This window comes from Pipistrellus hanaki (assembly GCF_964339955.1).
Source record: "Pipistrellus hanaki genome assembly, chromosome: 5".
NCBI lineage: Eukaryota > Metazoa > Chordata > Mammalia > Chiroptera > Vespertilionidae > Pipistrellus > Pipistrellus hanaki.
The window spans coordinates 384,973-412,384 of record NC_140507.1 but is presented as its reverse complement, the minus strand read 5'-3'; the positions used below and the strand labels follow the sequence as shown (position 1 = coordinate 412,384).

Sequence of the window (27,412 nt, the reverse complement as noted above, 5' to 3'; positions counted from 1 at the left end):
CCCTCTCCACCCGGGTCCCGAGCCCCACATGGAAACTGCTTCCCACAGCCACTCAGGCTCCCGTGGCCCAGCACCACTTCCTGCGGTTCCCTCGGACTGTTCTGTGGCGCTCGCTGTTTTCTGGACCCTCCAGGCTCTGAGTGGATGCACACCCGCCTGGGGTTGGGTTTTGTCCTCTGAGTCTCAGCTCCCCTCTCCTCCAGACTCTGCTGCTGCCGCGTCCCTCAGGACCCAAATTACCATTTCTGCTGGGGTGAACTGGGAGGGGACGGTGCTCTTTTTGTTAAAGTGATTGTTTTCATTATTAAAGTTCACATTGGTTAAGAGAAATCTGTAAAGCGAAGGAGAAAAGCAAGCCTGTGGGTGGGTTTCTCCCGTCAGTGGTGCCCAGGTGTGCGCCGGTCTGCATCTCAGGGGCCGTCCCGGGCCTTCGGTTCAGTGCCTGCCAGGTGCCAGGGGTCAGCGCAGAAGGCAGCCCAGCGGGAGAGAGCCGAGCCAGGGGACGCTCCTGGAGGCCCTACCGAGGCCGACGTAGCCCCAACTGGCCAGCAGGGGGCGCAGGGGCTGCTGATTTCCCCACAGGAGCTGGGGCCAGCAGGTCCGAGACTTGGAGGGTTTGGGGTGGGTCTCAGCAAGTTGGGTGCAGGGGCTTGTGTCCTCGAGACCCTTCCTGTCTGGTGAGGCCCGTCTCCCAGGGAGTGGAGACGGTGTTCCTGAGAACGCACCCTGCTCTCCGCTGACAGCACCACTTCTCCGCTCGCTGGTTCTCATGGGAAGTGGGGAAGAGGGCCGGCGTTGCCGAGGGACAGAGGCTGGCCGCTGCACGGAGTTTGCAGAGGGTGGGCCGCCTGGCCGGGGGGCACCTCGGCACTGGGAGCGTGTGGAAAAGTACCAGCCCCCTGCCCGCCCCGTCCTGGAAGGACCTCTGGAATCCCGGGAGAAGGGAGACGCCTCTGTCCCCGGGGCCCGTGTTGTCCTCCCGGAAATGTCTGGCTGGAAGGCCTGCGGGTCCCCGTGTGGTCACTTCCCACAGCACCAGCACCTGGACCTGCGCCAGGATGGCCGAAGGCTCCCCCACACGGTGTCACTTCATTGCCCCGGGGGTCCCCGAGTTAGAGTCTGCTCCCCAGCTCGGCCCAGGCTGTCTGCTCATCTGGCTGGTCCAGCATCCTCCAGGTCCATGCTGTGCCCCTGTGCTGCTCCAGTCCTGAGGGCCCTGCTCACTTCTCGGTTGGCTCAGCTCACTGGCCATTAACATGCACTGGCCCTTGCGAGCCTGGACTAGGGAGAGGTGGGTTCTGGGAGGCCTCAGCATCGCCGTGGTAACCATCTTGCAGAGGACTGAGAGTGAGAGCCATTGGATGGGCTTCCGGGCCCCTGAGCGTGATGCCCTCCAGCAGGCCTCAGCGTGCACCCTGCCCTCCCCTTCCCATTGCTGCTTTTTAAAGTGTGTGTTTATTGATTTCAGAGGTGGAAGAAGGGAGAGGGATAGAGAGAGAGAGAAACATTGTTGAAAAAGAGTCATCATTCAGCTGCCTCCTGCATGCCCTTACTGGGATAGAGCCCACAACCCAGGTATGTGCCTGACCCAGAATGGAATCAGTGATCTCTTGGTTCATGGGTCAACGCTAACCACTGAGCACCACCAGTCGGGCCTCAGGCTTCTTGAACCTTCCTCGTGAGCCTGAGCTTAGGGGCAGTACAGAACCAGGTCCTGTCCTGTCCAGAACCGGTCTCTTCCTTGAATGAAAGGGTTGCAAGGAGCAAATGTTCCATGAACATGATTTAGACGGGCTGCTGGCTCTAGTGTGTTTGGGGGTTGGGAGGGAGGGCTGGTGCGGGGTGACTTATTTCGCCCTCCCACCCCGCCCCGAGCACATGGGCAGCATGTCTGTTCTGCCCCAGACGCCCAGCCCCCGAGGAAGACAGCGCAGCTCCTGTCACCCTCGAGCCTGTCAAGAGTCTGTGTTTGGCGGTCGCCTGGGCCGAGCACCCTCTGCTGCTGTGAACAGCCTCGCTGCCTGGAGACGGGACGGGGCGGCCACAGGGCTCCTCCCGATCTCAGTCCCGGGAGTCCCTGGTGGTGGCCAAGCACTCGCTCTTCCACTTACAAAGGCTCCTCAGCGCTGGCCCTCAGCCGCCCTGATGCCGAGGGCCGAGGTGCCAGTGCTGGTGCTCAGGGAGACTGGGTCGCCTGCATAGTCACCTGTCTGGCCATAACGGAGGGACTCTCAGTTTCCTGGCTCCGGTTACCTGGAGACACCTGCCCGGGCCCCGTCGGGCACGGCTGAGAATTGTGGGCGGTGGGTGCAGCCGTGTGGGCTGCTTTGCCCAGCACCACGTAAGGAAGCACCACTCTCCTGGCGAGGCTCTCCACTGAGCGTGGCGGGGAGGAGGCCCGAGGTGGGCCAGGCCGTCCGTCCTGCGTGTGGAGTGAGTCTGGCCCACAGTGACAGGGAACTTCTGGAAGGATAGTAACCCCTTTCCCTCCAGAACGTGGTGGGCGCTCGCCGTAGCCAGTTGGTCCCCGTGCTCCCCGTGTGGTGGGCAGGGCTGGGCTGAGCGGAGGTGGTTGTAGAGGAAGGAAGCAGGTGCCCTCTCTTGGGCAGCGTTTGTCATCTTGGAAACCCAGCCAGTTACGTGGGCACGAAGCTGCAGGCTCTTGCAAAGCAGCCAAGAGGCCGTGAACTCGATGCCGGGGCCTCGGCCCGAGCCAGAAGACCTCACACAGTGGTGTTGCCACAGAAACATTGCTTGTCTGGCAGGGGCTCTGTCCTGATGGGGGAGGGGCTGCTAGTCCTGCCCAGCAGCTCCCTGGGAGCCGGGGCTGTCTTCTCTTTCGCAGTTTCCTCTCCCATTGTTTTTGTTTTCTACTCTGACTGCTGAGCATGGGCTGCCAGGCCTGGAATTGTAACTGACAGGCGTGGGCTGGGCGGGACCAGGGACAGGAGCCAAGTGTGAGACCAGGGTCAGTGATTTCCCTGCAGTTGTAGCCATTGCCCTGGAAAGTGTCCATATCCTGGGATGTGCCCCTGGAGGGGTGGCAGGGCGGGGTCTGCACCCAGAGTCTGATGAATCTGATGCCTGACCCCAGGGGCCCCGCTCCACACCCCCCTCCTTTAAGGCAACTGGGCCTGCCGGTCTGCAGGCTTCTGGCTGTGCTGACTTGTGGGAGAAGGGCTGTATAGTTCACACTTCAGAGCTCACTAGTGAAACACAGTTTCAGTCACTTGTAACAAGGGCCCAGGGCCCAGATTCGTGCACATCTGCACATCGAAAGTAAATTAGTTAGAAGAAAAACTTTAACTTCGCTATTCACCCTTTCTCTATAACAGAAGTGTCAACCAAATTCACGATCGACAATGACAGATCGAAACACACGTGTTCGATTGGCGCCAGTGAGAGCTTTATATGTATCATGCATGTGTGAGTCAACTTAGCTTTTTATAGATATAGGGCAAACTTGCTTAATTAGCTGCTTTCTGATGCAGCTAAACTTTTTCCAGCCCAGTGAAGCACCCCAACTTCTTTTTCAGGTAATTGTCAGCAACACAGCAGGAAATATTGACAACGAAGCAGATTATTACTGTAGATCACGCAGGGAGAACAAAGGGTGAAATATTTAACTGCAGCAGTGTCTGATTATAGTCTGTGCAGTGACAAAAAACCTGAAGTCATTTTCAAGGTCTACCATTTCTTACTTCTGTTCAGTCAGGTCAAGTTTCTAAGCTTTCTAAATCTGCGTTTTCTGGCTAACGAAAATAAAATAGGATTCCACCAAGTCTCCTATCTGCCTACTCCAGATCAAATGAGATGAGGCACGGGAAAACGCTTCACAAACATTTGGTTAAAGTGTGAAATGTCTGCACCTGGCTATAAAGCAAGTCGTGTTCCTGGGCTGAAGAAACTGTATGAAGGCTAGTCCCTAGGGAGAGGAAGCCAGGTGTTGCTACATGATGTCATCCCCCAGACAGAGACTTAACCTATTAGCCTTTTATCGTGCAACAATGGGCCTTCCTTCCCCTGGCTGCGGGCACTGCCTTCCCTCTGGCTAGAGCGACCTTTTCGATCCACCCAGAGCTTCCTTTCTGCCTTCCCAGGCTGCCCAGAGGCCCGGAGTGGCTGGGGTGGTGCGGAATGCCATCTTTATTGGGTTAATTTGCATGCTCACTCCTGATTGGTTGGTGGGCGTCGTGAAGGTACAGTCAATTAGCATATTGCTCTTTTGTTAGTGTAGATAGAATAGATTGCCATTTGTCTTTCTCCCATTAGTTTCCTTATCACATCTTTTGCCTATTTCTCTTTTGTTACCTTTTTAAAAAAAAGACTTTTGTGTATATATTATGCATACTTCCTCCCAATTTGTTTCATGGTTTTTGGTGATAATATTCTTAGGAGCTTTTTATGACAGGTGAATTTAAAATTAATTTTTTTTTATTGAGGTTTAATTGACATAACATTAGTTTTAGGTATACAACATAATGATTAAGAAGTCTTTCTTCTAGTTAATTATAAATACATTTTCTTACATGTTTTTCTTTGAGTTTGATTTTTTTTTCTTTTATTGATTTCACATAGGAATGGAGAGGAAGAGAGAGAAACATCAATGATGAGAAGGAATCATTGATTGGCCTGCTTCCTGCACACCCCCTACTAGAGATCGAGCCTGTAACGTAGGCATGTGCTCTTGACCGGAATTGAACCCGGGATCCTTCAGTCCGCAGGCCAACGCTCTATCTACTGAACCAAACCTAGGGCTGAAGCTGATTTTTATATTTTGTTTTTTAAACTAATTGAAATTTGTATTTATGTTTTATGTGCGGTGGAAATCTGACCTTGTTTTTTCTCAGAGAAAGATGCAGCTGTGCCATACATTCAGGGCACTCTGTCCTTTTAAACATGTTCACCCTCTACACTCTTGGGCTTGCCTCTCCTCAGCAATCGGTCTGTTCTTCTGTTTTTGTTCCGTGCTTGGAGCTTGTACTTAGATCGGGTGGCACAGACGCAGTGCAGAGCTCAGAAGGAATGAAGGGTGCTGGCGAGATGCACCCCATGCTCCCCAAGCAGAGCTCATGCCCCAGGCACCTGCAGGTGCCCTGGGTAGACTGTGCCTGCCACGGTGCTGGGCGCCAGCTCTGCTCCCCTCAGTTTGGGCCTGAGATTCCTTCTCTTCTGTCAGCGCTTTGATGCTTCATGGAAATAGTTGTTACATTGTGGCCAGTGTTTTTGGTCCCCATCCCCCTATCCTTCCCCCCTCCCCCCCATCAGAGCTGGTCTAAATCAAATCAGGGTTTGTAAATTTCTTCCTTCGGGACCAGCTATGAAGTGCCGCCCCGTCTGCCACACGGTCCGTCTGCCAGGCGTGCCTAAGTGAGCGGGCAGGGCTGGGCCCATCTAGTTCATTTGCCAAAGCGAGCTGGCTGGTGAGCTGGCCCTGGGGCTGTGGTTTGCACTGTCATGGGCTCCATGATGGAGCCATCAAAGTGGCGTTACAGAACTCACCAGGCGACCGGAGACTGCGCAGGAGTGAGGGGGCCCGGGAGAAATCATGGCCAGACGTTCACCGACCGGCACCGGACTCGGGGGAGGCCGCTTCTCCAGATCCTGAGCCCCCCATATGGAGGGAGCTTTCCCTTTATGCCCCTTGGTTTCTTTGTCCCCAAATGTGGCTCAGACTTCCGGATCTTTCTTGGGCTTTGCAAAAAGCCCCATGTGCTGGGATGGGGCCATGGGACCACCTCTCATGGCCTGGCCTGGCGCCAGCACTGATAACCCCTCTGGGGTTGTGTGTTGTTCATGGTTTACTGTGGCCTCTCCATATGGGGGTGGTCTGGCAGGACCCGGTAATTAAAGGGGCAGTGACTAGACTATAGGCTGACAGGACTGTGCGTTAGGTACTGGCACAGACTCAGATGGCCAGCCCCCCAAGAATTTCCCATCGGCGGGAAGAATTTCCCATTTCCTGGGTCGCAGCTGTGCGGGGTGGCCTCCAGCTGGCTGGCTCCCACGTCTGAGTGGTCGCTGCTGCAGAGCAGCCCTCCCTGCCTCGTTTCCCGCCCCCACCCAACCCCACCCCGCTCCGGGCCTCCTGCTGAGAGGAAGCTGGGAGGCAGTGAGGGGGGCCCTGATCCTCTCCTGTGGGCACTGTGAGGGCAGTGGCCTCGCCGCAGTGGGACAGGTTGCCGTGGCGCCGCACAGAGGGCTAAGGCAGGAGAGAATCGGCGTCTGCGAGCTGCAGGAGAACATTTGGTTTGGGATGTAACTTAGCATCTGCATGGAGGGAAGTCAGCCACCAGAACTGTGCTGATGGCCACTTGCTGCTGGGCTTGGACACCTATGTCCGCCCTGACAGCCCGGAGCCTGGGTGTGGAGCCTCCAGCCGGCCGAGTCTCCAGCCGCACCTCTTGCGTCTCATGGGAGGTGTTGACCAGGTTCCTGGTTGCAGCTGCCAGGACACACGAGACCGGAACACGGACACCCCGCTGGAATCCCTGATGGGGTCTTGTCCGGGATTTGAGAGGCTGGGGCTCAGGGCACCTTAGCTCTGCTGCTCGGCCTCCGTGTGGGGATGGCTGGCGCGGAGCTGACCTCAGGTGGGGGAGCGGCCGCTGCCTTCAGTGCCCGAGGCCGCACCGTCCCGTCCAGCGGGCTCTGCACTGCGCCATCTGGAGGTCCGAGCTGGAGCGGTGAGCAACCACAGAGGCGGTGCAGCTGCCAGCGAGGTCTCTCAGAACCCGTGCGAGAGGGAAATGCTCGGCTGGGGGGGAATGTTTCTGGGGTTCACTGGATGGATTGGGGGGGGTGAACTGGGAGACCTCTGAGGCTCCTCCCAGCACTCCAAGTCCTCCTGTCCTCTGGGATCCCTGTCCGTTCTGTGTTCTGATAGGAGGGGGCGGCTGAGTGTGGGGCCTGCTCGGGAGGGAGCGTCTGCTGGAGCCCCGGCGGGTGGGCGAGTGGCTCCCAGCCAGGAGGGAACAAGCCCCGGGATGGGCTCCCGTGGCCAGAGGGCTGTCTGTGCCGGGCCCGGCGCTCTGTTTTCTGGACGAAGCGTGCTTTGGGAGGATCGTAGATACGTGGGAAGTTGCAGAACAATTGTAGGAGGTCCCGGTGCCCTTGGCCCAGTTCCCCCATTGGGAACAGACTTGGTATCAAAGCCAGGAAGTGGACATGGGTGCCACCCCAGGCTCACTCAGAGTCCACTCGTGTTGTGTGCGTGTGGGGGTGCACGGGCATGCATGCTCTGGCATGTGTGTGGGGTCCTCGTGGGGTGTTCCTGTGCAGTCCATCACAGGGGCGGGGTCTAACCCTCATAGGCGGCCAAGGTACTGAGTGCTCCGTCACCCACGCTCCCTCGGCCCGTTACAGCCCGCGCCCGGGACCGAGGGCACGCTTCCTCGGAGGAGCGCTGCTCTGGTACGTGCGTGTGAAAAGGCCACCTGCTTTCCTGCGCGGCTGTGGCGTTCCCTCAGCCCCCGCTCTCGGCACGTCCCTGTTGTGCTCCAGGCCGCGGTCCGGCACTCTGTTGGGAGAGGACAGCACTTTGTCGGGGTTAGGACCGTCGGGCAGCACTGGCTCTCCGACCCTGCGATGTGGGCGTGGTGTCATTGATAGGCACGGCCGGCTGGTCTGGGGGTGTTTTCTGGCTTCATGGCGGGCAGGGCTGGCCTGCTGGTCCCCTTTGCCGTGGCCTTTGCCCGCCTCTTCCAGGAGCTCATTCGGAAGCCGGGGGGCTGGGCACAGGTTGCGTCGGCTGGCAGGCTGCCCGGCGGGTGTGCCTCAGGCTAGCCCGGCTCTGGGCTCAAGGTTATCGAAGAGCCGCTGGAGAGTGAGGAGCTGAGCAGCTTTCCCACAGGAGGTGCCGAGTCTCCACCAGCCGCCCTCCGGCTGTCCCCCCGAGGCCCAGCTCTGACGGCCCAGCGTCAGCCAGGGAGCATGTGAGCCCGCTGCCTGTGGTCACAGAACGTAACGCAGAACAGTGATCTCAGAGAGCAGTGCTGGTTAGTTCTTCTGAGTCATACACGACCGGAAATGCGGGCGGGAGGGAGCCAGACTCTGGTTCCCAATCTCGATGGCACCGGCCGGAGCGCCTGCACCCGGGCCGGTGGGACCATGAGCGGCGGCTCGCGGTGGTTCCGCTGCCATCTCGCTGACTGCCGGCGTCTGCCTGCCGCTGTGGCCCCTCTCCCCGTGTTTCTCACCGTCTGTGCAGACACACCTCCTGACTGACAGCGTTCCTTTGGAGCACATGCTTCCCGGGCGTTATTGTTGTTTATGGCTTTTGCCCTAACCCAGTGGTTCTCAACCTTCCTAATGCCTCGACCCTTTACACAGTTCCTCGTGCGGTGACCCCAACCATGAGATTATTTCCGTTGCTGCTTCGTAACTGTAATTTGGCGGCCCACAGGTTGAGAACTGCCAGCAGGGTCACCTAAGACTATCCGAAAACACAGATTATTTACAGTACGATTCATAACAGTAGCAAAATTACAGTTATGAAGTAGCAATGGAAATAGTTTTATGGTTAGGGGTCACCACCACATGAGGAGCTGTGTAAAGGGTTGAGGCATTAGGAAGATTGAGAGTCACTGCCCTAAACAAACAGCCCTCCACTGCTCCCAGGCTTCCAATGTGGATGAGAAGATGCTGCCACTGGGCAGATGTAGCAGGACTCTGGGAGCAGGTGTGTGTGAAAGAGTCTCCCACACAGAACCCCAGACCCACAGCTGTATCGGACGGAACCAGGCCCAGAGCCACACCAGTTTGGACCAGTGAATTCATGGGCTCTCCAGCTGAGACCCCCCCGCCCCTCCCACCAGGGACTCCCCAGAGCATCCTAAAGAGTGACCATAGTGGCAGGAGGAAACCCTGCGGGCAGCAGGCGAATGGGTGAGAGGTCGGACGTGCTGAGACTCCGTTTGTACGATGTGGGAGGTGTGCTGGTTCTCCTGCATCTCCAGCGTGAGAGGAGCCGCAGAGTTGAAGGGAATCCAGGGAAATGGTAAAGTAAAACCGGGACCAGGAGCATGACCTGGACAGGTGAGAGGGGTTAGATGACTGAAAGCGTCAGAAGCGGGAAAGCAGGAGGACCGGACAGATGCCCCGAGACGTGCACAGTGGGCGTGGAAGTGAAAAACCCGAGAAGCTGGGAGGCGGAAGGCCCAGCTCACACCTGAAGGAGACAGGAGCGGACCGAGAAGCCAGAGAGGCAGCCTTTGCAGGAAAACACTGGGACCGATGGCCGTGTGCTGAAGCAGCGCAAACGGGATAATGCGGGGTGTCCCCAATCCTGTACTCGCTCTGACAGGATGAATGCGGGGTGTCCACAAATGCATGTGCACTCTGACAGCTGATAACAGTTTTGGAAATGAAAGGTACGATATAAACGCCGCCTTCACGATGACTCAGTGTGTGCACAGGCGGACGTGTGTGTGTGTGTGTGTGTGGTGTGTGTGTGCGTGTGCGTGTGCGGGCAGGCTTGGGGACACCACACGGGTGGAACAGCCTCTCAGTGGGCAGGGCTCTGCAGTGCACCTGCTCTGGAGGCCCAGCTTCCTGGCGGACAGCCTGCCCTGGTGATGACGGGGAGTTCAGGAAAGCAAGGCCTGGGTCTCCTCTGACATCCCTCCTGCTCCACCCCAGTGAGCCGCCTTCCGCAGGCTCGGTGCCGGTGTGTTGTGCCTCACACCGAGCTCAGCTTGCTTTGCAGCAGGTCTCCTGGGCAGCGGAGAACGTGCCAGGTGAAGCCACAGCGGGTTCACGGGGGAGCCCCAGGGCGGGTGCCTGTCTACACACGGAGGGCTCTCCGCGCTCACCTGATCCTGAGGTGACAAGACTCACGGGTTTCAGTCCTTTTGCCTTTTTTGAGATGGAACTGGTTCTAAGTGGCCCGCGTGCCTGCAGGGCTCCCAGAGGCCCGGGCTGGTCACTCCCTTGTCCTCGACGGCCCCGGGGGCAGGGGGACCCACTACCTTGAGGTGCTCCAGGGCTGTGGCAGAGCTGGGGATGGGGGGGCTGGCCCTGAGCGAGTCTGTTTTCTGGGCTGTAGGAGAGGCCATGTCTCTGGCATCCTGAGATCGTTGGTCGTGTGGGGGTGCCGATGGCCTTCCTGCCCAGCTGCTGGGGACGAGGCTGTACTCCCCATGGCCCCTGCTCCGTGGAGCCCGGGTGGGGGTTCCTGGCGCGGGAGTGATATCACACGCACTGCGGGGGGTGGGGGGGAGCTCCACAGTGATGTGCACTCAGCTCAGGAGCTGAGGTCCCCGCCTCCTCTGACAGTGGGCCCCGGAGCTCCGGTTCAGGGTCCGAGATGCAGAGTGGGAGCTGAGGCAGCTGCTTGCTCCGCTCTGGATTATTTTTGTGATGGAATGACCAGCTTTCCCAGGCGCCGGCGCCACAGCTGGGAAAACAGTGGCTGCTTTGAAGTAGTTTCCCAGGCTCAGAGCTCGCCTCCTGCTGCTCGAGTAAACACGTCCAGTTCAGCTCGGTCCTGTGGGCGGCGTGGGGGCCGTAGCCCTTCTCGTCTGCATGGCCCCTCCGCCTGCACCTCGAGCAGCCGGGTCAGCGTGAGCAGCTGGGATGGCATGGCGTCGGAGCGCCCACAGCAGAGGCCCGGCTGTGTGTGCTCAGACACACACCCTGGAAGCTAAACATCCTGGGGCTTCAATGTGACCCGCCGCCTCTCACCCCGCACAACGCCTCCTAGAGGCAGGAGGTTGGAAAGGCGAGGCCGTCTGGGCATGTGCCATTCTCCCCCCACCCCCACCCCAGGCACATGGCTCCTGTGCCAGACAGCTGGGCAGGTGTTGGGGAAGAACCAGGAAGTAGGCCTGAGACCGAGGTGGAGGCCGACCCTGTCGCCGGAGATGGATCCCCCGTCCAGAGGGGGTGGGCGGGCTGGGACGCTGATCATGAGTTGTCCGGGGACCCCCTGCAGAGTCCGAGGGAGCCCCTCCCTGCCCCCTGCATGTCTGTGTTCTGGGGCAGGGGACAGACCGAGTGAGGGCCGGCGGCTGCCCTTGGCAGGAGGTGACCTGGAAGCGGCAGGCGTGCCCTCCTTGCTGCCTGCTGACCTTACCTTAGCGTCCGTCCTGTCCAGCTGCGGGCACGGCCGCAGCCCAGGGCCCGGTCAGACCCTGGGGGCTCTGCTCCTGGCAGACTTCTAGGAAGGGCTGGCGCAGGTAGACGTGCACACGGGGCAGCGGGGGTGCCTCGGGACACTCAGTGGGGACACCGGGGGGCGCCAGGAGGGGATGTGACACACTAGGAGCTGCTGGAACAAGCACCTGTGGGTCGCCAGCACCCAGCAGTTTTGTGGGTCAGTCTCGGCTCGTGTTGCTGCTCTAAATAAAAGCCTGGGGTCCGAGGAGCGTCTGGTTATGGAGTCGGACCCCACAAGCCTCCTGCCCTCACCAGCCCAGCAGCTCAGCTGCAGCTGCTCCTCCTGCACCAGCCCAGAGGCCCTCGTGACTCTGTCCACTGAGCGCCTTGTGGCGGGCTCCCCCAGACTCTGTCCACTGGGCGCCCGCGGTGGGCACCCCCAGACTCTGTCCACTGGGCGCCCGCGGTGGGCACCCCCAGACTCTGTCCACTGGGCGCCCGCGGTGGGCTCCCCCCGAGACTGTCCACCAAACGCCTTGTGGCGGGCTCCCTCAGACTCTGTCCACTGGGCACCCGCGGTGGGCACCCCCAGACTCTGTCCACTGGGCACCCGCGGTGGGCACCCCCAGACTCTGTCCACTGGGCGCCCGCGGTGGGCACCCCCAGACTCTGTCCACTGGGCACCCGCGGTGGGCACCCCCAGACTCTATCCACTGAGCGCCTTGTGGTGGGCTCCCCCAGACTCTGTCCACTGGGCGCCCGTGGTGGGCACCCCCAGACTATCCACTGGGCACCCGCAGTGGGCACCCCCAGACTCTGTCCACTGGGCGCCCGTGGTGGGCACCCCCAGACTCTATCCACTGGGCACCCGCGGTGGGCACCCCCAGACTCTGTCCACTGGGCGCCCGCGGTGGACTCCCCCTGAGTGTCCATAGGGCCTCCACTGCTCCCTGGCTTAGGCAAAGTCCTATTCTCACTTCTTCCTTTTTTTTTTTTTTAATATATTTTATTGATTTTTGTTTTACAGAGAGGAAGGGAGAGGGATAGAGAGCTAGAAACGTCGATGAGAGAGAAACATCGACCAGCTGCCTCTTGCACACCCCCCACCAGGGATGTGCCCACAACCAATGTACATGCCCTTGACCGGAATCTAACCTGGGACCTTTCAGTCCACAGACCAACCTCTACCACTGAGCCAAACCGGTTTCGGCTCTCACTTCTTCCTTTTATTGTCACAAAATGCACTCAGCATAAATGAACTCTCTTAGCCATTTTTTTTCTTTAAATGTATTGTCACTGGTTTCAGAGAGGAGGAGAGATAGAAACATCAGCGATGAGAAGGAATCATTACCTGGCTGCCTCCTGCACATCTGACTGAGCTCTCAACCCAGGCATGTGTCCTTGACCGGAATCAAACCTGGGACCCCTCAGTCCACAGGCCGACGCCCTACTCACTGAGCCACACCAGCCAGGGCCCTTCTAGCCCTTTGTAGACATAGCGTTCAGTGGCAGTGAGCACATTCTTCTGGCTGTGCATCTGTCACCACTGCCCTCTCCAGAACTTTCTCATCTTCCCCGTCCGAGACTGCCCTGGCTCCCGCCCTCCTACTTCCTGTCTCTGACGGACTCCTCCAGGTCCTCGCATTAACTCTTGGCTCCCGTTTCTCTCCATCCACGAGGGGTCCTGTGGGTACTGGGCTTTGGCGGCAGTCACTGGCCCTGTTAGAGCTTCCTGCCAGAGGTCGGTGTGGGAGTCCATCCTTTTATTTATTTATCTTAATATGTTTTATTGATCCAGAGAGGAAGGGAGAGGGAGAGAGAGATAGAAACATCAATGACGAGAGAGAATCATTGATTGGCTGCCTCCTGCACACCCCCTACTGGGGAACAAACCTGGGCATATGCCTTTGACCAGAATTGAACACGGAGCCAGCGCTCTGTCCACTGAGCCACACCAGCCAGGGCGGGAGTCCATCCTTTTAGGGGGATTGGACATGTGTTGTCCGAGCTGCTCTCGCCTGGGGTCGGTGGGATGGAATTGTGAGACTCCGGGGACTCAGAAAGGGACGGGGAGCCCTGAGGAGTCTGCCCTCGGGCAGCCGGGCGCTGCGCTGGGAGAGCTCCGCTGGGGCGGGAGGGAGGGAGGACCTTTCGCATTAACTCCGTTCCTCGGAAGGAGCTGCCCGATGAGACGTGCCCTCAGAGACAGTGCCTGCTGGGGTTTCTCCGTTCCTGGCCATTTGCGTTTCTGAGTCAGCGGAGAAAAATGCCACATCGTTGGCCAGGGACGGCGTGTTCTGAGTGGACTTGGTCTCCGGAGGATGCCCCCGACTTGCTGGTTGAAGCGGTGACTTCCCTGGAGGACCCAGGTCTCCTGGGGACGGGGCGACTCACCTGGGTCCAGGTGGCGACTCAGCGAGACGGGTCCCCGCAGCTGGCTTCCTCCAGAGCCAGTGCAGGGCCCTGGGAACCACGGGCTCGGACAGCCGTCCTCCCAGGAGACGCAGGGCGGACATGGCCCAGGACCAGCTCATTCAGGGCTGTGCGGGGCTTGGGGGCACACAGGCTCTGTGTGCCAGGGCCCTGCACCCCAGGGCTCCAGGCACCTCGAGTCGCAGCTGGCGTCCTGCGATGAGCTCTGGGCGGAGGCCACCCTGGAGGACCCTTAGGGTCAGTCAGTCTGGAGGTCTACGACCCCTTGGCTGTAAGCTCGTATTCCCAGGTGGGACCGCACCCCGGTCAGCAGCAGAAATCAGATTCGTGGAAGAGGCGACATTTTCTGGGTATGTGACAGCTAAGCCGCAGGTGTGAGCACACACTCCCCTGCCCGCCCGGAGGCTGGTGCTGATTCGGTGCATCCGGTGCAGCCTGTGGGGGCCCCACTGCTGTCCCTGGGCCCGTCCCCCTGATGGACAGGCCTGCCTACTTCTGGGGACCCCGCTTGCGGGCTCGCTGACTACCCACCCGGAGCTGCAGCTGTCCCTGCAGGGCTGTGGGTTGTGCTTGTGCTGGCAGCCAGAACCTTCTAGAAGAGTGAGGCGCGGGGAACATTCTGCTCATGGATGGTGCAGCAGGGGTCAGACCCCTAGAGGTGCCGCTGTGCCAGGGGCTGCGTTGAGATGTTGGCCTCTCAGAGCTCACGTGGGTGAGGAGCCGCATCAGCCAGGGGCTTTGTGGGTCTCTGAGCCCCCTGCCCCCGGAGGGCGCTGCTTGGAGAACCTGGAGGCACAGCACAGCCGAGCAGCGCCGGCCACCACTGGTGTCACCTCTTTACATTTTACCCAGAACTGTTCTCACTGTCCCCGCGAGCTGGAGCGTCTCGCCCGTGCCAGAGCCGCCCTCAGAGACGCTGCGTCCAGGTGGGATGGAAGAGAGCGGAGGTGTCACTCACTCGCCTGGGGACCAAGGGCACTGGGTGCGCACGCAGAGTATGGCCAGGGGGTGGGGGTGGGGGGGGTCACAGGGCCTTACCAGCTCAGAGCAGCCTCGGCTCCGTTTCCCCCGAGGGCAGACTCCTGGCGAGCTACCGACACAGGCACTCCACCACAGGCCCTCCATGCTGCCGCGAGACAGTGCACAGAGAGGGCCGTGAGTCCCCCGCCCTTGGCCACGCAAGACTGCCATCGGAGCACGTGGTGGCACAGCTCTGCAGCACAGGCGGCAGCGGCGGGTGCGGGTGCCTGAGAGCCCGAGGGGGGCAGCACTCAGCTGGAGAGGCCCGGCAGGCCCTGACCCCGTCCGGGCGGTGCTGAGGCTGCGGGAGCAGCCACCGTCACGCTACGCTGCTGAACCGCACCTCCGGCTGCTCGGCGTCCGGGAGGACGGCCTTCAGGGCCGCGTGGCAGAAGCGATTCAGGGCCGACACGCTCGCCCTCTGCTCCAGGTACAGCCGCAGTTTGTCTCGGAAGGTCTCCCCCAGGAAGCTGTAGATGAGGGGGTTCAGGCAGCTGTTGGAGAAAGCTGCGAGGTTGACGATGTGGCCGGTGAGCGGGTAGGCGTGGCGGAAAGACTGCTGGCAGGGCTCGGCGCCGGGCTGCGCCTGCTGCAGGAGGTGCACGCTGATGAACACGTTCTCGGGCAGCCAGCAGATGAAGAAGACCAGGACCACGGCCACGATCATCCGGAGCGCCTTCTGCCGGCGCGGGCGCAGGCCCCGGCGCCGGTGGGCCTTGATGAGCACCCGGGCGATGAGCGAGTAGCAGAGGCCGATGACGGCGAAGGGGATGATGAAGCCCAAGGTGACCTCCAGCCACTGGATCTCCTTGGCATCCGCGAAGCAGAAGCAGGCGTCCCCGGAGTGCTGCAGGTGCGCGGCGGTGAAGGGCACCAGCGTGGCGGACACGGAGGCCATCCAGATGAGGCCGCAGCTGAGCCGGGCGTGGTGCTTGGTGCGGAACAGGCCGCAGCGCATGGCCTGGGCCAGCGCCAGGTAGCGGTCGAAGCTCATCCAGGTGAGGAAGAAGACGCTGCTGTACATGTTGATCTGCAGGAAGAGCGACATGAAGGTGCAGAGCACGGCAATGTCGTAGTACTGCTCGTCCAGGTTGAACACCTCGATGAGCGAGTCGGCCACCAGGATGAGGTCGGCCGCCGCCAGGTTGATGAAGTACAGGTCGGGGATGCTCATCCGGTCCCGGGCGCTGAGGTTCACCACCAGGATCAGGATGTTCCCCACGAAGCCGACGGGGAAGAGGAAGACGGTGTAGAGGCAGGAGAGGAAGAGCCCCACGGCGTACTGCGGGGGCGGGGGCGCCGCCAGCCCACCCGTCTGGTTGGCCAGCGCCCTGCCGGCCAGCGCGCGGGACAGGTTGAGCGCCACGGGGGTGCCGTCGTAGGCTCCGGGGTCGGTCTCCATGCCAGAGACGGGCGCTCGGGAGGTCATGCCCACACCTCCACCGTGTGCGGCTTCAGGCTGTGCCGCCAGGCTCTGGAAAACCCATGTTAAACAGCAAATCCATCTCAGAGAGAAAGGTCTGTCCTCAGAAGTGAGCCGGGTGACGGTCACTCATCAGCAGGAGCCGGGCGGCGGGGGTCTGCTCTGCAGGAGGAGGGCTGCGCGGGCTCTGCACGACCCGCTCCTGCGGGCACCTGGGAGCAGAGGGGCGCCGTGCACCCCGCACCCTTCATTCTGCGGGCAGGTGCCCTGAGGGCGGGAGGGCTCCTCAGGCGTGTCTTCTGGGAGGACAGAGACGTAGGCGCCGAACTGAGGCAGAGGAGCAGGCGCCTCCCCGGGGCTCCCTGCTGCGGACGGCCGTGAGTCAGCCTCGCCCCGGAGCCTCTGTGACGGCGAATGGCTGGCTCGTGAGGTAATGTGGAGACGGGTTTGGAAGTCTTAGGAAAACTACTGTCTGTCAGGAGAGGAGAGAAGATTTATTTTGGCAGCTGGTGGAAAGAGGAGTAAGCGGGAAGGGAAAAACCCAGCTTTTCTGAGAGCCAGTGGGTCCTGGGCGCCGTGGGGAGACGGGGGTAGAACCTCTTCTCTAACAGGAAAGTGATCCAAGAAATCTCGCTGCTTTGCTAAGCCTCGTACTAAGTTTAGATGCCGAAACTTTTTTTTAATAACGTGGAATGAAAGACAAAATAAGGAATAAAAATGGTAATTGTTTTAGGGAATGCTATTGAAGTTTTATTCAGTGTTGACAATTACTGTCACACCTAATATGTTCTATAATGCTGTTTGTAACCTAGCAACTCGGTGACCGGGGGAGGGACAAGGCAGCCGCCCGATCGGCCGGCTCTGGAAACTGGGGCTTCGGGTCTGTGTTGCACCTCACTGTCCCCCCAAGTTCTCTGGGGGTTGGCAGCTGCGGTATTAGGTCACAGTGCAGAGGAGTGTCCCTGGCAGTGGGCAGGCCCCACAGCACACAGGACGGCCCCACCCAGGGAGGGACGCGCCCGCCCGGGGGCAGAAAAGCCCAGAGGAACCGCCTGGTCCCACTGAGGGGGATTGAATCGTTTTTTATTTGAGTTTTCATTTAGCCCCAGGAGGCCATCAGGAGCCGTTTCTGAAGTCTAGACACCCCAGACCCTCCTGCCTGAGATGCTGTGAGACCAGAGAGAGCAGGTCCCGGCCTCCAGCCCCCACGCCCCTCCGGCCAGGCACTGTGCTCAGGACCCTTGGCATGGCGGGCCGACAAATCCGACTTTAGTCATGTTTTTAGAGCCTTTTTTACTTCTTTGTAAAAACTGCCGAGGCCGTTTGCTCTGCTCTTTAATGTGGGAATCCTGAGAAGGTTTAGGCGGCTCTTAGGAGGAAGTGTGAGGTGAGTGGGTGCAGCGGCACCAGCCGCCTCCTGCATCATCCCGGGGGCTGTGTCTGTGAGGAGGAGCAGGGACGGGGCTGACCTGCCGCTGGCACGTCCCCACGAGGCTGGCCGCACGCGTCCACCAAAGGGAGCCTTAGCCGAAGTGAGCCGCTGGGTGGGCTCCCACTGCTTGTCCAGCCTGGAGCAGCAGGCCACCAGACCCGCTTGTACAGGGATGTCATCACCAGTGCTCTGTGGGGCGCACGCATTTTCACCAAAGGAGGACAGGGCTGTGCTGGCCGGCAGGCTAGGGGCGCTGCCTGTCCTGGGGGCGCCGGGCCTCATTGGGACACGGGACCAGAGTTGAGGGGCAGCCCGCACACCCAGCCTCTCCGAGTCACAGCGACATCGTGAGAGCTTCTCCCATGGAGCGTGGCTCTACTTAGAAGTTGGGGGCCTCGTGCCCTGGCCCCAGCTGGTGCCCAGTCTACCCATACCCATGCCCAGCTGTCACCTACAGTGGGCTGCCCACCCACCTGAAGGCAGAGCCAGGAACCCAGACAGACTTACCTGTGCCACAGCCGGCGCCCCGCCTGTGCCCCTCTGAGCAGACCCCGTCCTCCGGGCTCCTGGCCGGCCTCGGGGCTGTGCTCGGCCACTGGCTGCACGCGTGGAAGTGGAGTGCCTGTCGTCACGGAAGCCGAAGCGTCGCCGCTGCAGCTGGGAGCAGCCTTTATATCTGCCGGCTCCGAGCTGGGCCGCCCATGGGCTCCGGGGCTGGGCAGCCTCCCTCTGCTGGACGGCCTCCCTCCGAGAGGCCAGGTTAACCCTTTTTCTGCCGGCCTCTCCTTCCACACTGGCAGGGAGCTCAGCTCCGTCCCACTGACTCCTTCCCCACTGATGCGTTTTTTTAACTTTGAAGGGATTGTAAATAGGCTCTGTTTGTCCTTTAGATAATAGCTCGTCCCCATTGGTTGAAACTTTAAATGTTCTTGATTGTTTTAGCAACTGACTAGCCTTAAAACTAAACACTAAATGTTCTCAGCTTGGATAGCATGTGAATTACACGCAGAGACTTTAGCCTGGGAACTGCATAGACATTGCAGGAAGAAATTTAAATTCAAGCGGTAGCAAGTATTTTGGCAAGTAAATGAGGAGTTGGATTCGTTTTTCTGCTCTCGATGTTAGCCAGGTCTCAGCTCCCCCTCTTCTTGCTCCCAAGCCACCTGTGCAGGCCTGTCCCGCAGGTGACATGACAGACCCGAGACCTCCTCCCACCTCGGCCCACGCCTGCCTGAGTGACCAGGAGAGGGTTAGCGCCGGCTCCCAGTGCCCACCTGCTGGCGGTCAGCATGGCGCCTGGGGAGGGCTGGCAGAGCAGGGCCAGATGGCCGAGAGCCCAGACGTCCCGGCCGGTGGGGTCAGGGTGCAGGGACTGCAGGGCCCTCGTGTGCCGTGTGAGGCGGTTTCGTGAACATCACCTCTTAACGGGTCTCGTACTTGAGCTTGGTGTCTCTTTCTACCGTGGCAGCTTGTTGAAGCCGGAGGTTGCACTCTGAGGGCTCTTTGCACTATGAGCACGGACACATCAGGTTGCTGCAGCACCAGCACCGGAGCCGTGTGCTTCCCAGGGACGCAGGCCGTTAGGTGTGGTGCCGGGCCTGACAGGCACGGGCACTGAGTCCCCAGCCCCAGGCGGCCAGAGCGAGGCCACAGCTTCCTGTTGTGCACGGGTCGGTCGCAGCTGAGCTGGAGCCTTGTGCATGGTGATGACCGCCATCTCTGTCAGGGTCTGGGAGCACAGCCTGTTTGTCAGCAGAGCATTCTGCATGCCTTTCTGTGGACAAGCACTGACCTCGGGGCCCTTCCAGCCGTGGGGCCCCAGGTGATTCCAGTACGAGCTTCCTCACCCCCCGAGGGGCGCGGTCATGCAGGGACAGTCTGATTGTGGTCTGAGCCACCATTTAGAGAAGGGAGCCCCGAGAAAGTCCAGCTTCTGCTGCAGCTAAGTAAACAGTGTGAAGCCAAACTTGAAATAGCCAAACAGGTCCCTTAAAATAGCTGCTTGCTACTCGAGCTCCCTGGCCTGTCCCTGCGCTGCCCGGCGGCTCTGGAGCCGCTGTGCCTTCGCATTTGTTGTGGGTTCCTTTGGGGTGATGGCCTGTGGGGTCCCCAGTTCTGTGCTTGAAGCTGAAATCGGATGAACTGGGCGGCCAGGTCTTGGGCCCGTCTCCTGCAGCACTGGGTGGCCGCGTGGCCATCAGCGCGTCCAGAGCTGGGAGTGGGAGCGGCAGTGGCGTTAGGGATGCAGTCCATGGGCCCAGGTGAGTCCATGTGAGTTCACACGGGTGGCACACACCAGGCTCTGCCCGGGGGACCATCCAGGCCCCGGGGTGTTTATGGGCAGGATGTTCTGGAATGTCAGGCTAAAATCCAAGTCCTGGACCAGCCCCACCTTACTCGATCGACAGAGCCGTGTCCTCAGGAGGGGCCTCAAGAGCCACGCAGGACGTGTCCCCTCCCCCTTTTCTTTTTAAAATACGTTTCCATTGATTGCAGAGAGGAAGGCAGGGGAAGAGAGCGAGGAGATCAGTGATGAGGAAGTCGGATTGGCTGCCTCCCGCACGCCCTTAACGTTAAGGTCTGTGGTCTGTGTCCTTGAGGCTGGAGAGCCTCCGGGCGGAAGCTGGGTCCTGCGTGTGCTACCATCCTCTGACCCGGAGCCGCGTCCTGGCTCGTCCTCCACAAGCTCCCATCCTCCATGAGGGGCACTGGGCCAGAGTCGCAAGGTGCCTCCCTGCACTCCAACCGTCTGTCCACCCCAGCAGCGGGCACCTCGCATCTCCCATGTGGGCTCAGTGTGCAGAGAGAAGGTCTGAGAGCTGACCGCTCCTTCCGCGGCCGGTTCCCCAGCTGCTCTCGGCGGAAAGGCCTGGGAACGGGGCCGGCCCCTCTGCGCTTCAGGCCTCGCGCAGGCTGTTGGGAGTCGCTGTGGGCTTCGCTCACGTGTTGTGGGAGGTGGCATGTTGGAGCCAGAGCAGCATCTTGTTCCTCGAGGCTTCGGCCTGGGCCGGGCATGGTCGTGGAGGGCTGCGTGTGACATGGGCAGGACCCAGGGTGCTGGCCCTCGTGTCTGACCAAGGCAGCCTCCAGCCATGTGGCCAGGAGGCGCCCGCTCCGCTCGGCGGTGCCAGGGGGAGTCCTTCCTCCTTCCTCGGAGACAGTGCCCATCTCCGGGGGGGGGCGGGGGGGGCGTCTGGGTCCTGCCAGTCTGCGCTCCCACGTCTCAGCCCCTGATCCCAGGGAAGCCTCGCCCTCTGAAGGGGGCTTTAGGGTGAGGGCGTCATGGGCGCCCACTCTGCCTGTGCACACAGGAGCCCTGCTCCCCGGACCAAACTCGGTCCCCAGGCCACACGGCAGGACATGCTGCTGCGGGTGACGGTCCCCATCTGCTGTGCTCAGGGGTGGGGGCCGGATATGGGCAGCGCAGAATGAAGACGAGTGACCGGGCCGAGAGGAAGCCATTTGCAATGTCTCCTTAATTAGGGCGAATCGGAAGGCGCTTCTGTGGACATTGACGGCCAGTCAGGAAACAGCATTAGGCCGTCCCCGCGTCCGGACTCGGCAGCCGCCGCGGTGCAGCGTTGCTTCCTGGGCACTGTTGTCGCCCCACCCCCCTCTCCTGTGGCTGTCAGCTCTGCCGTCTGACTGGCGTGTTCAGCGCAGGGTCACCCCACCCCCACCCCACCCCACGCCCCGTGGACGGCCACATGCGTGTCCTGGCCTGGCCTCAGCCCGATGGGCAGGCTGTGGGCTGCCTCTTGCCTTGTTCTGTGCTTTCCCCAGAGGCGAGGGGCCTGCTGGGGGGAGGTCCAGCTGGACCGTGTCTCCTCCTATCCCCCCATAGTGACAGGCCATGGCCCTGGGTCCACAGACAGAACCCACCTGCTGGCCCCCGCAGGTCACTACACTCCGGATCTCAACCCCCTTTACAGCAGCGCCGCACAGCACCAGGCACGGCTGCTGACAGGCATGGCTCTGCCCTCCTGCATGCCCGGTCCTGCTGCGGCCTCTCGCCCATGCCCAGCTCTCAGTTGGGACAGGCCGGACCCCAGGGGTGATGCCCAGAGGGGCTTGGCATCGCCTCATCGGCCGTGCTGGCCCACCTCTCTGCTCCCCACCACTTCTGGAAGTCACTTGGGAAGAAATGGGATTAGTCCCCAGTCCAACTCTTCACCGCCCTTCCTGGCTCCTTCATACCCTGCGCCTCTCTGGCCTTGGCCGGCTTCCCTCCAGCCCCAGGAGGCGGCAGCCAGTGCAGAGGGCGGGGGGCTCCCGGAGGTGCCATCAGCAGGCTTGCTGAGTTCTCCCAGGAGCCGGCGCTGATGGAAGCCTCTGGGAGCGCATCAGTCCCTGCGGGGACAGGGCGGCCCCCCACAGCGGGCGCTCGGTCGAAATGACAGCTTCCAGGCCTAACCCTGGACGGTTTGGCCCGAGAACCTGTGCATTTTTAAATTGCATGCAGCCCTGGCTGGTTTTGCTCAATGGATAGAGCATCAGCTTACAGACCAAAGGGTCCTCGGTTCAATTCCAGTCAAGGGCATGTACCTGTGTTGCAGGCTTCTCTCCAGCCTGGTCCCTGGTCAGGGCTCATGCAGGAGGCAATCCATCGATGTATTTCTTTCACATCCATGTTTTTCTCTGTCTTTCCCTCCCCCACTCTCTAAAAACCAGTGAAAAAATATCCTCAGGTGAGGATTAACGACAACATGAACCTTTACACGCAGCACAGCTTGCTGGTGTGGGTGTGTCCTACACGGGCATCTAGTCACGGAGCCACCCCCTGATCCTGTGTCGTCCAGTCCTGTCCTCCACCCAGGCCCGCAGCACTGCTTTCTGCCCTGTGTCTGACTTTCCCAAAATGTCCACATGCCTGGCCTTTGGCGTCGTGCACGGAGACTCGCCGTGATGTGTGTCAGCCTCCTCGCTGGGCAGCCGTGGACCGTGTGGATGCCCCATGCTGGATTTTCTGCTCACCCGCTGAGTGACGTGAGCTGTTATGAATACAACTGCTGTAAACATTTGCACACGGGTTTTTATGACTTAAACAGAGGCCGGTGCGCCTCTGCCTGGCCTGCTCCCTCTCGCAATCTGGGACCCCTCGGGGGATGTTGGAGGCCCAGTGCATGGATTCGGCCCCATCCCTGCAGGCCAGGCCAAGGAACCCCACCCATCTATGCACCTGGCTGGTTTTGACCCAAGCCCCTGCAGGCCAGGCCGAGGGACCCCACTGCTGCAGAATCTATGCACCAGGCCTCTAGTATGCATATAAGTTCTCTGGTTAATCTCTTCCCGCCCTCCCCCCTTCTCCCTTCCCTCTGAGATTCATCAGTCTGCTCTATGTTTCCATGCCTGTGCATTGAGCTCTGCCCCCTGGTGGTCAGTGCACATCATAGGTACTGGTTAGATGTTCACTTTGGCTTTTCTGAATAGACTATAGAGTCCCCGTGCCTGAAATTCATGCACGGAGGCAGGGGTTGTCCCTCAGCCCAGCCTACACCCTCTCTAATCTGGGACCCCTCGAGGGATGTCCCACTGCCTGCTTAGACCCAACCTATTGGTATCAGGTCTGAATGGGCAGTCGGATATCCCTCTCACAATCCAGGACTGCTGGCTCCCAACTGCTCATCTGCCTGCCTTCCTGAGTGTCCCGAACCACTTCTGCCTGCCATGCTGATCACCCCCTAACTACTCCCCTGCCAGCCTGTTTGCCCCCAACTTCCCTCCTCTGCCAGCCTGCACCCCAAACTGCCCTTCCCTGTGGGGTTGATCGCCTCCAACTGCCTTCCCTTGCAGGCCTGGTCCCTCTCAACTGCCCTCCCCTGCTGGCCATCTTGTGGTGACCATCTCGTGTCCACATAGGGGCAGGATCTTTGACCACATGGGGGCAGCCATCTTGTGTGTGGGAGTGATGGTCAATCTGCATATTACTCTTTTATTAGATAGGATAGAGGCCTGATGCATGGGTGGGGGCCAGCTGGTTTGCCCTGAAGGGTGTCTTGGGTCAGGGTGGGGGTTCCCTTGGGGTGTGGGGTGGCCTGAGTGAGGGGCCTGTGGTGGTTTGCAGGCCGGCCATGCCCCTTGGCGATCCAAGCAGAGGCCCTGGGGCCTCCTGAGTCACGGCAGGGCTGCCCCGGCCGTCCAGTCCCCTGGGAGGCCTGGGCCAAAGCCAGAGAATGCTGTGTTCTTTCCAGCTGCTGCCGCGCCTGTCAGACTAGACTGGCTCTGGGGAGCGTGGCCCCAACACCCAGGGGCACTCCCCAGACTGAGGGGGCATGCAGGAGCTCTGGCCCAGAGACAGACAGGGTTGGTGGTTTCTGTGGCGGGGGGGTGAGGGGGGGCAGGGACGAGGTTGGCAGGTGGGGAGGGCCAGTTCTCCTCTGGCCAGCTCACACACACACACACACACACACCCGTCCCTCTGGCTCCTCGGTGCCTCTGCTCTGGTCTTGGCTGCTCAGTGTCTGCAGGGCAGTCCCTCCGCTCCCTGAGCCCAGGAGCCGGCGGCCTGATGGTCACCACGTCTCGACTGTGCCCTGCGCCGTCCAAGCCAGCTTCACGCGGCCGCGGCTGGGGCACAGCCTGGCCGAAGGGAAGGTGGCGCATCGGGCGCTCTTCTCGGCGTCTCGCAGGCTGGCTGGCGTGCGGCCCGAGCCTGAGCTGAGCCGTTGGATGGTGGGCGCAGCCTTGGTTGGCCCATTTGCTGTTTGAAGGACGTTTGAGTGGCTTCCAGGTTTGGGGTCCGCATCCTCCCACAGTCTCTGTCGCCAGGTCCCAGCCCTGAGAGCGCACGTGCCCCAGGGCCCCGGTCCAGGTTCCGCTGGGCTGCTGGTCGCCTTCGGAACCAGCAGGGCCCACACCGCCGCTGTGCCCCTGCGTCCACACCCCAGGAGACCCCCTGCTCCTGGGACCCGCCTGTCGTCCAAGCAGCTGCCCTCTCCAGAGAACTTCGCTCCAGGCTCCCGCCGTGTAACACAGCGTCCCAGCGAGAGCCGCGGGCGCGCTTCCCCCGGGCCACACTCACCTCTGCACGCACTGCTCCGGCTGCCCGCCTGCCCTTCCTGTGCCCGCTCCCGCTCCGGCCGAGCCAGGCCTCTCCTGCAGCCTCCCCCTCCTGCGCTGCTCTGTGCCTGTGGAGAGCAGGCAGGCACAGAAACCTACAGTCCGTAAGGAGAACGGGAATTGGGTCTTAATTCAAACCACACGTGGTATTTCAGCAGAGTGTGGTCTGGCCACGTGACCGGGAGGGGCCGCCGTGCAGACAGAGGCTGTGTGTGCCTGGCTCCCGGCTCCTCAGCTCCACACGCCGGCTGCACAGTCCCTCCCGGAGCCCTGGCACCGTCTGCACGAAATAGGACCCAGCCCCACTCTGCACAGGGCGTGCTCACAACCTGCCTAGCCCCAGTCCCCAGACGGGCGCGTCTCTGCACCCAGCGCGGGCCGGCGCTGGGCCACCCAGAGCAGCTCTACCCTCCGCCCTCACCAGGTGGGTGCCGGCCGCTTCCCCCTCCGGCCCGCAGGCGGTGCTGAGCCCCTGCGTGGCAGGGGGAGGGCGCTGTTCTAAGACGGTTGGAAAGTAGGTCTCCCGGCATCCGTCGCTGGCACGTCCTCGCCATGCCTGGCGGGAGCCGGCACCAGGCAGGTAGAGTAGGAGGAGTAACTGAGGACAAGGTTGGCTGGCCGGCGTGGCAGGGAGCCGGGCACAGTCCTGAGGGAGGGAGGCCTGCCCCTCGGAGCAAGAGTTTCCCCGCAGTTTGTCCCTGCCAGCACGTCGGAGCCCGAGGGGCCGTTCCTTCCATCAGCTCCCCACTTGGCGGTGCCCGTGCGACGCTCGCCCTGTGAGGGCACAAGCTTGGGGGGCTTTAAGCAGTGCCAGCGCTTCTGGGGTCCCTGCAGGCACCGAGGCCATGGGTGTGGGAAGAATGTGCTGGAGCGCTTGCCAGCTTGGCGTGGTGAGGGCACGGCGCAGTCCCCTGGGGTGGAAGCTGAGGCTGGACAGCTGGGCCCCTGTCAGCCCCTCGGTCCTGGTCCTCCCAGCTCTGGAAGCCCAGGTGCCTTGTTATCAGCTCCAAGGACATCAGTCACCCCCCTCCGTCCTGTGCACCCCAGGAGGACCCGGCCTCCAGTTCGGCCCCCAGAGTGCGCTCAGGCCAGTGTGGGAGGCAGGCCCCGAGCTACTCCAACAGCTGGCGCGTCCCTCGGCCCTGGCCTGACTGTGGAGACCTGCGGGGACGGGGCATTCGGGTCCCAGGCCCGAGTCGGCCCTGCTCAGTGAGCTCTGCAGAGAGGCTGCGGGAGCCCGGCAGGGTCATGGTTCCGAGTCGCTGCCCTGCACTCAGCTGTGACTGCAGCCTGTCCCCTCCCGTCTGCACAGGGTGCTGTCAGGGCCCTTGAGAGGGTGGAGCGGGTGCCACGGAGCGAGTGTGGCCACCGCCCCCGGGGGGTGCTGGCTCTGCTTCCATCTGCTCCGTGGCAGTGGCGTGGGGCCTTGTCCCACAGCGTGAGTGACCCCTGGGCCCCTGGAGGCAGTGCCACCCCCACCACCACCACGCTTAGGGCTTCAGGGGTTTGGGCCTGGCTCCCTTGTCCCCCGAAACTTGTAAGAAGCCCCATTTGCGGAGGCCGCGTCCATCTGGGAGGCCCGGCGTGGCGGGTCCCTCCTGTCCCCAGGAGGAGGATGCACGCCCTGGCCCCGCTGCTGCTGGCAGACAGTGTAGCCTCCCCGGGGCCGCGCCCCACGCCCGCCTCCCGCTGTCAGGGCGCCTGCGGGGTGTGAGCCGGATCAGCGTGGCCTCCCGAGGACGAGGCAGCAATGTGCAGGCGCCAGAGTGGGCGGGCGGCCTGCCTCGCAGCCCCACGTCTCCCTGCCCTGGGCCTGCCCTCCGACATGGATCCTCCTGCCCGGGCCCGCTCTGATGGGGTGGGTGCGGGAGGCAGGGTGTGCTGTGTCCGCCATGGCCGGGCCCGCTCTGATGGGGTGGGTGCAGGAGGCAGGGTGTGCTGTGTCCGCCATGGCCGGGCCCGCTCTGATGGGGTGGGTGCAGGAGGCAGGGTGTGCTGTGTCCGCCATGGCCGGGCCCGCTCTGATGGGGTGGGTGCGGGAGGCAGGGTGTGCTGTGTCCGCCATGGCCGGCGGAGCCTCTTCGGCCCAGCGCAGGGTCAGGGAGGACCTCACAGACGGGAGGTGTGGTGTGAGCGCCGGAACAGTAAGGGTGAAAGGCTGTGACCTCACTGCTCTCCGGGAGCGCCGGGTCCCAGGCCGTGAGGTGGCACCCAGACCCTCCCCCTCCCTGAGCCCTCCTTTCCCGGCTCCGGGCCGTGCCCAGGTGCCCAGGGCAGCCGGCAGCTTGTTTTAAGGATCAGGGCCTCTTCCCACCCGTCCTCTGGTGGGAAGGCTGCGTGCCCCACGGCCCACCCAGGAGGGGCATCCGTGGGCTGGGAGCTCCGCACCGCCCTCCTCGCACCCTGGGGCACGAAGCATGAGCGTGGTCCACAGCCACCAGCTGCCATGCGGGAAGGACGGGTGGGGCAGGTGCATGTGGCGGTCACTGCTCGGCCCATAGCCCGGCCACAGGAGGCGGTCAGTGCCTTCTGCCCCCGGGACCAGCCCCAACATCCTTGTTTTGACGTGGCCTCTCCGGCACATTGAACAGCGTCCTCACTGGAGGTGGAGCCTGCATGCTGAGTCATCCCCGTTAGAATGCAGCTCAGAGCGGGGCAGCCATGACCACAGTCCGCGTGGGGACAGCGCCCAGCAGGCCCGCGGCCCAGCTCCTCGCTGCCCTGCGGGCCCTGGGGTGCCTTCGGGTCCTGCTGCTCTGATTGGCAGAGGAGAGCCTCAGTCCCTGCCCAGGCCACCAGGTGGCGCTGGCATCCGAGGGGCTCCTCTCACAGAATCTCGCAGCCCTGGGCCCTTCCTTGGGGTCTCGCCTCATCCTGGCCCGGGGAACTGTGGGGTCTCTGACGTGGGGCCTCAGGAAGGGGTCTTCTCAGCCAATTAGGGGGTTTGG

At 61.6% G+C, this 27,412-nt stretch overlaps 2 protein-coding genes across 4 annotated transcripts in view; one reads left to right on the top strand and one right to left on the bottom strand.

Annotated features, from left to right (window-relative positions):
- The window catches only part of CHLSN (cholesin), a gene marked incomplete at its 5' end in the record, with an annotated part of 57,905 nt that overhangs the window by 4,830 nt on the left and 25,663 nt on the right, over window positions 1-27,412 (top strand). The window lies entirely within an intron of this gene.
- GPER1 (G protein-coupled estrogen receptor 1) lies at window positions 12,234-24,477 on the bottom strand. 2 transcript variants are annotated; one of them, XM_084886266.1, is made up of 2 exons: window positions 23,816-24,477; window positions 12,234-16,445 (listed from the first exon to the last, which is right to left on the bottom strand). In XM_084886266.1, the coding sequence occupies exon 2, from the start codon at window positions 15,977-15,979 to the stop codon at window positions 14,870-14,872; it is 1,110 nt and encodes a 369-aa protein (XP_084742392.1). In that variant the 5' UTR covers window positions 15,980-16,445; window positions 23,816-24,477; the 3' UTR covers window positions 12,234-14,869. The 2 variants fall into 2 exon arrangements, with proteins under 2 accessions (XP_084742392.1, XP_084742391.1); XM_084886265.1 differs by lacking the exon at window positions 23,816-24,477 and adding an exon at window positions 17,913-19,098.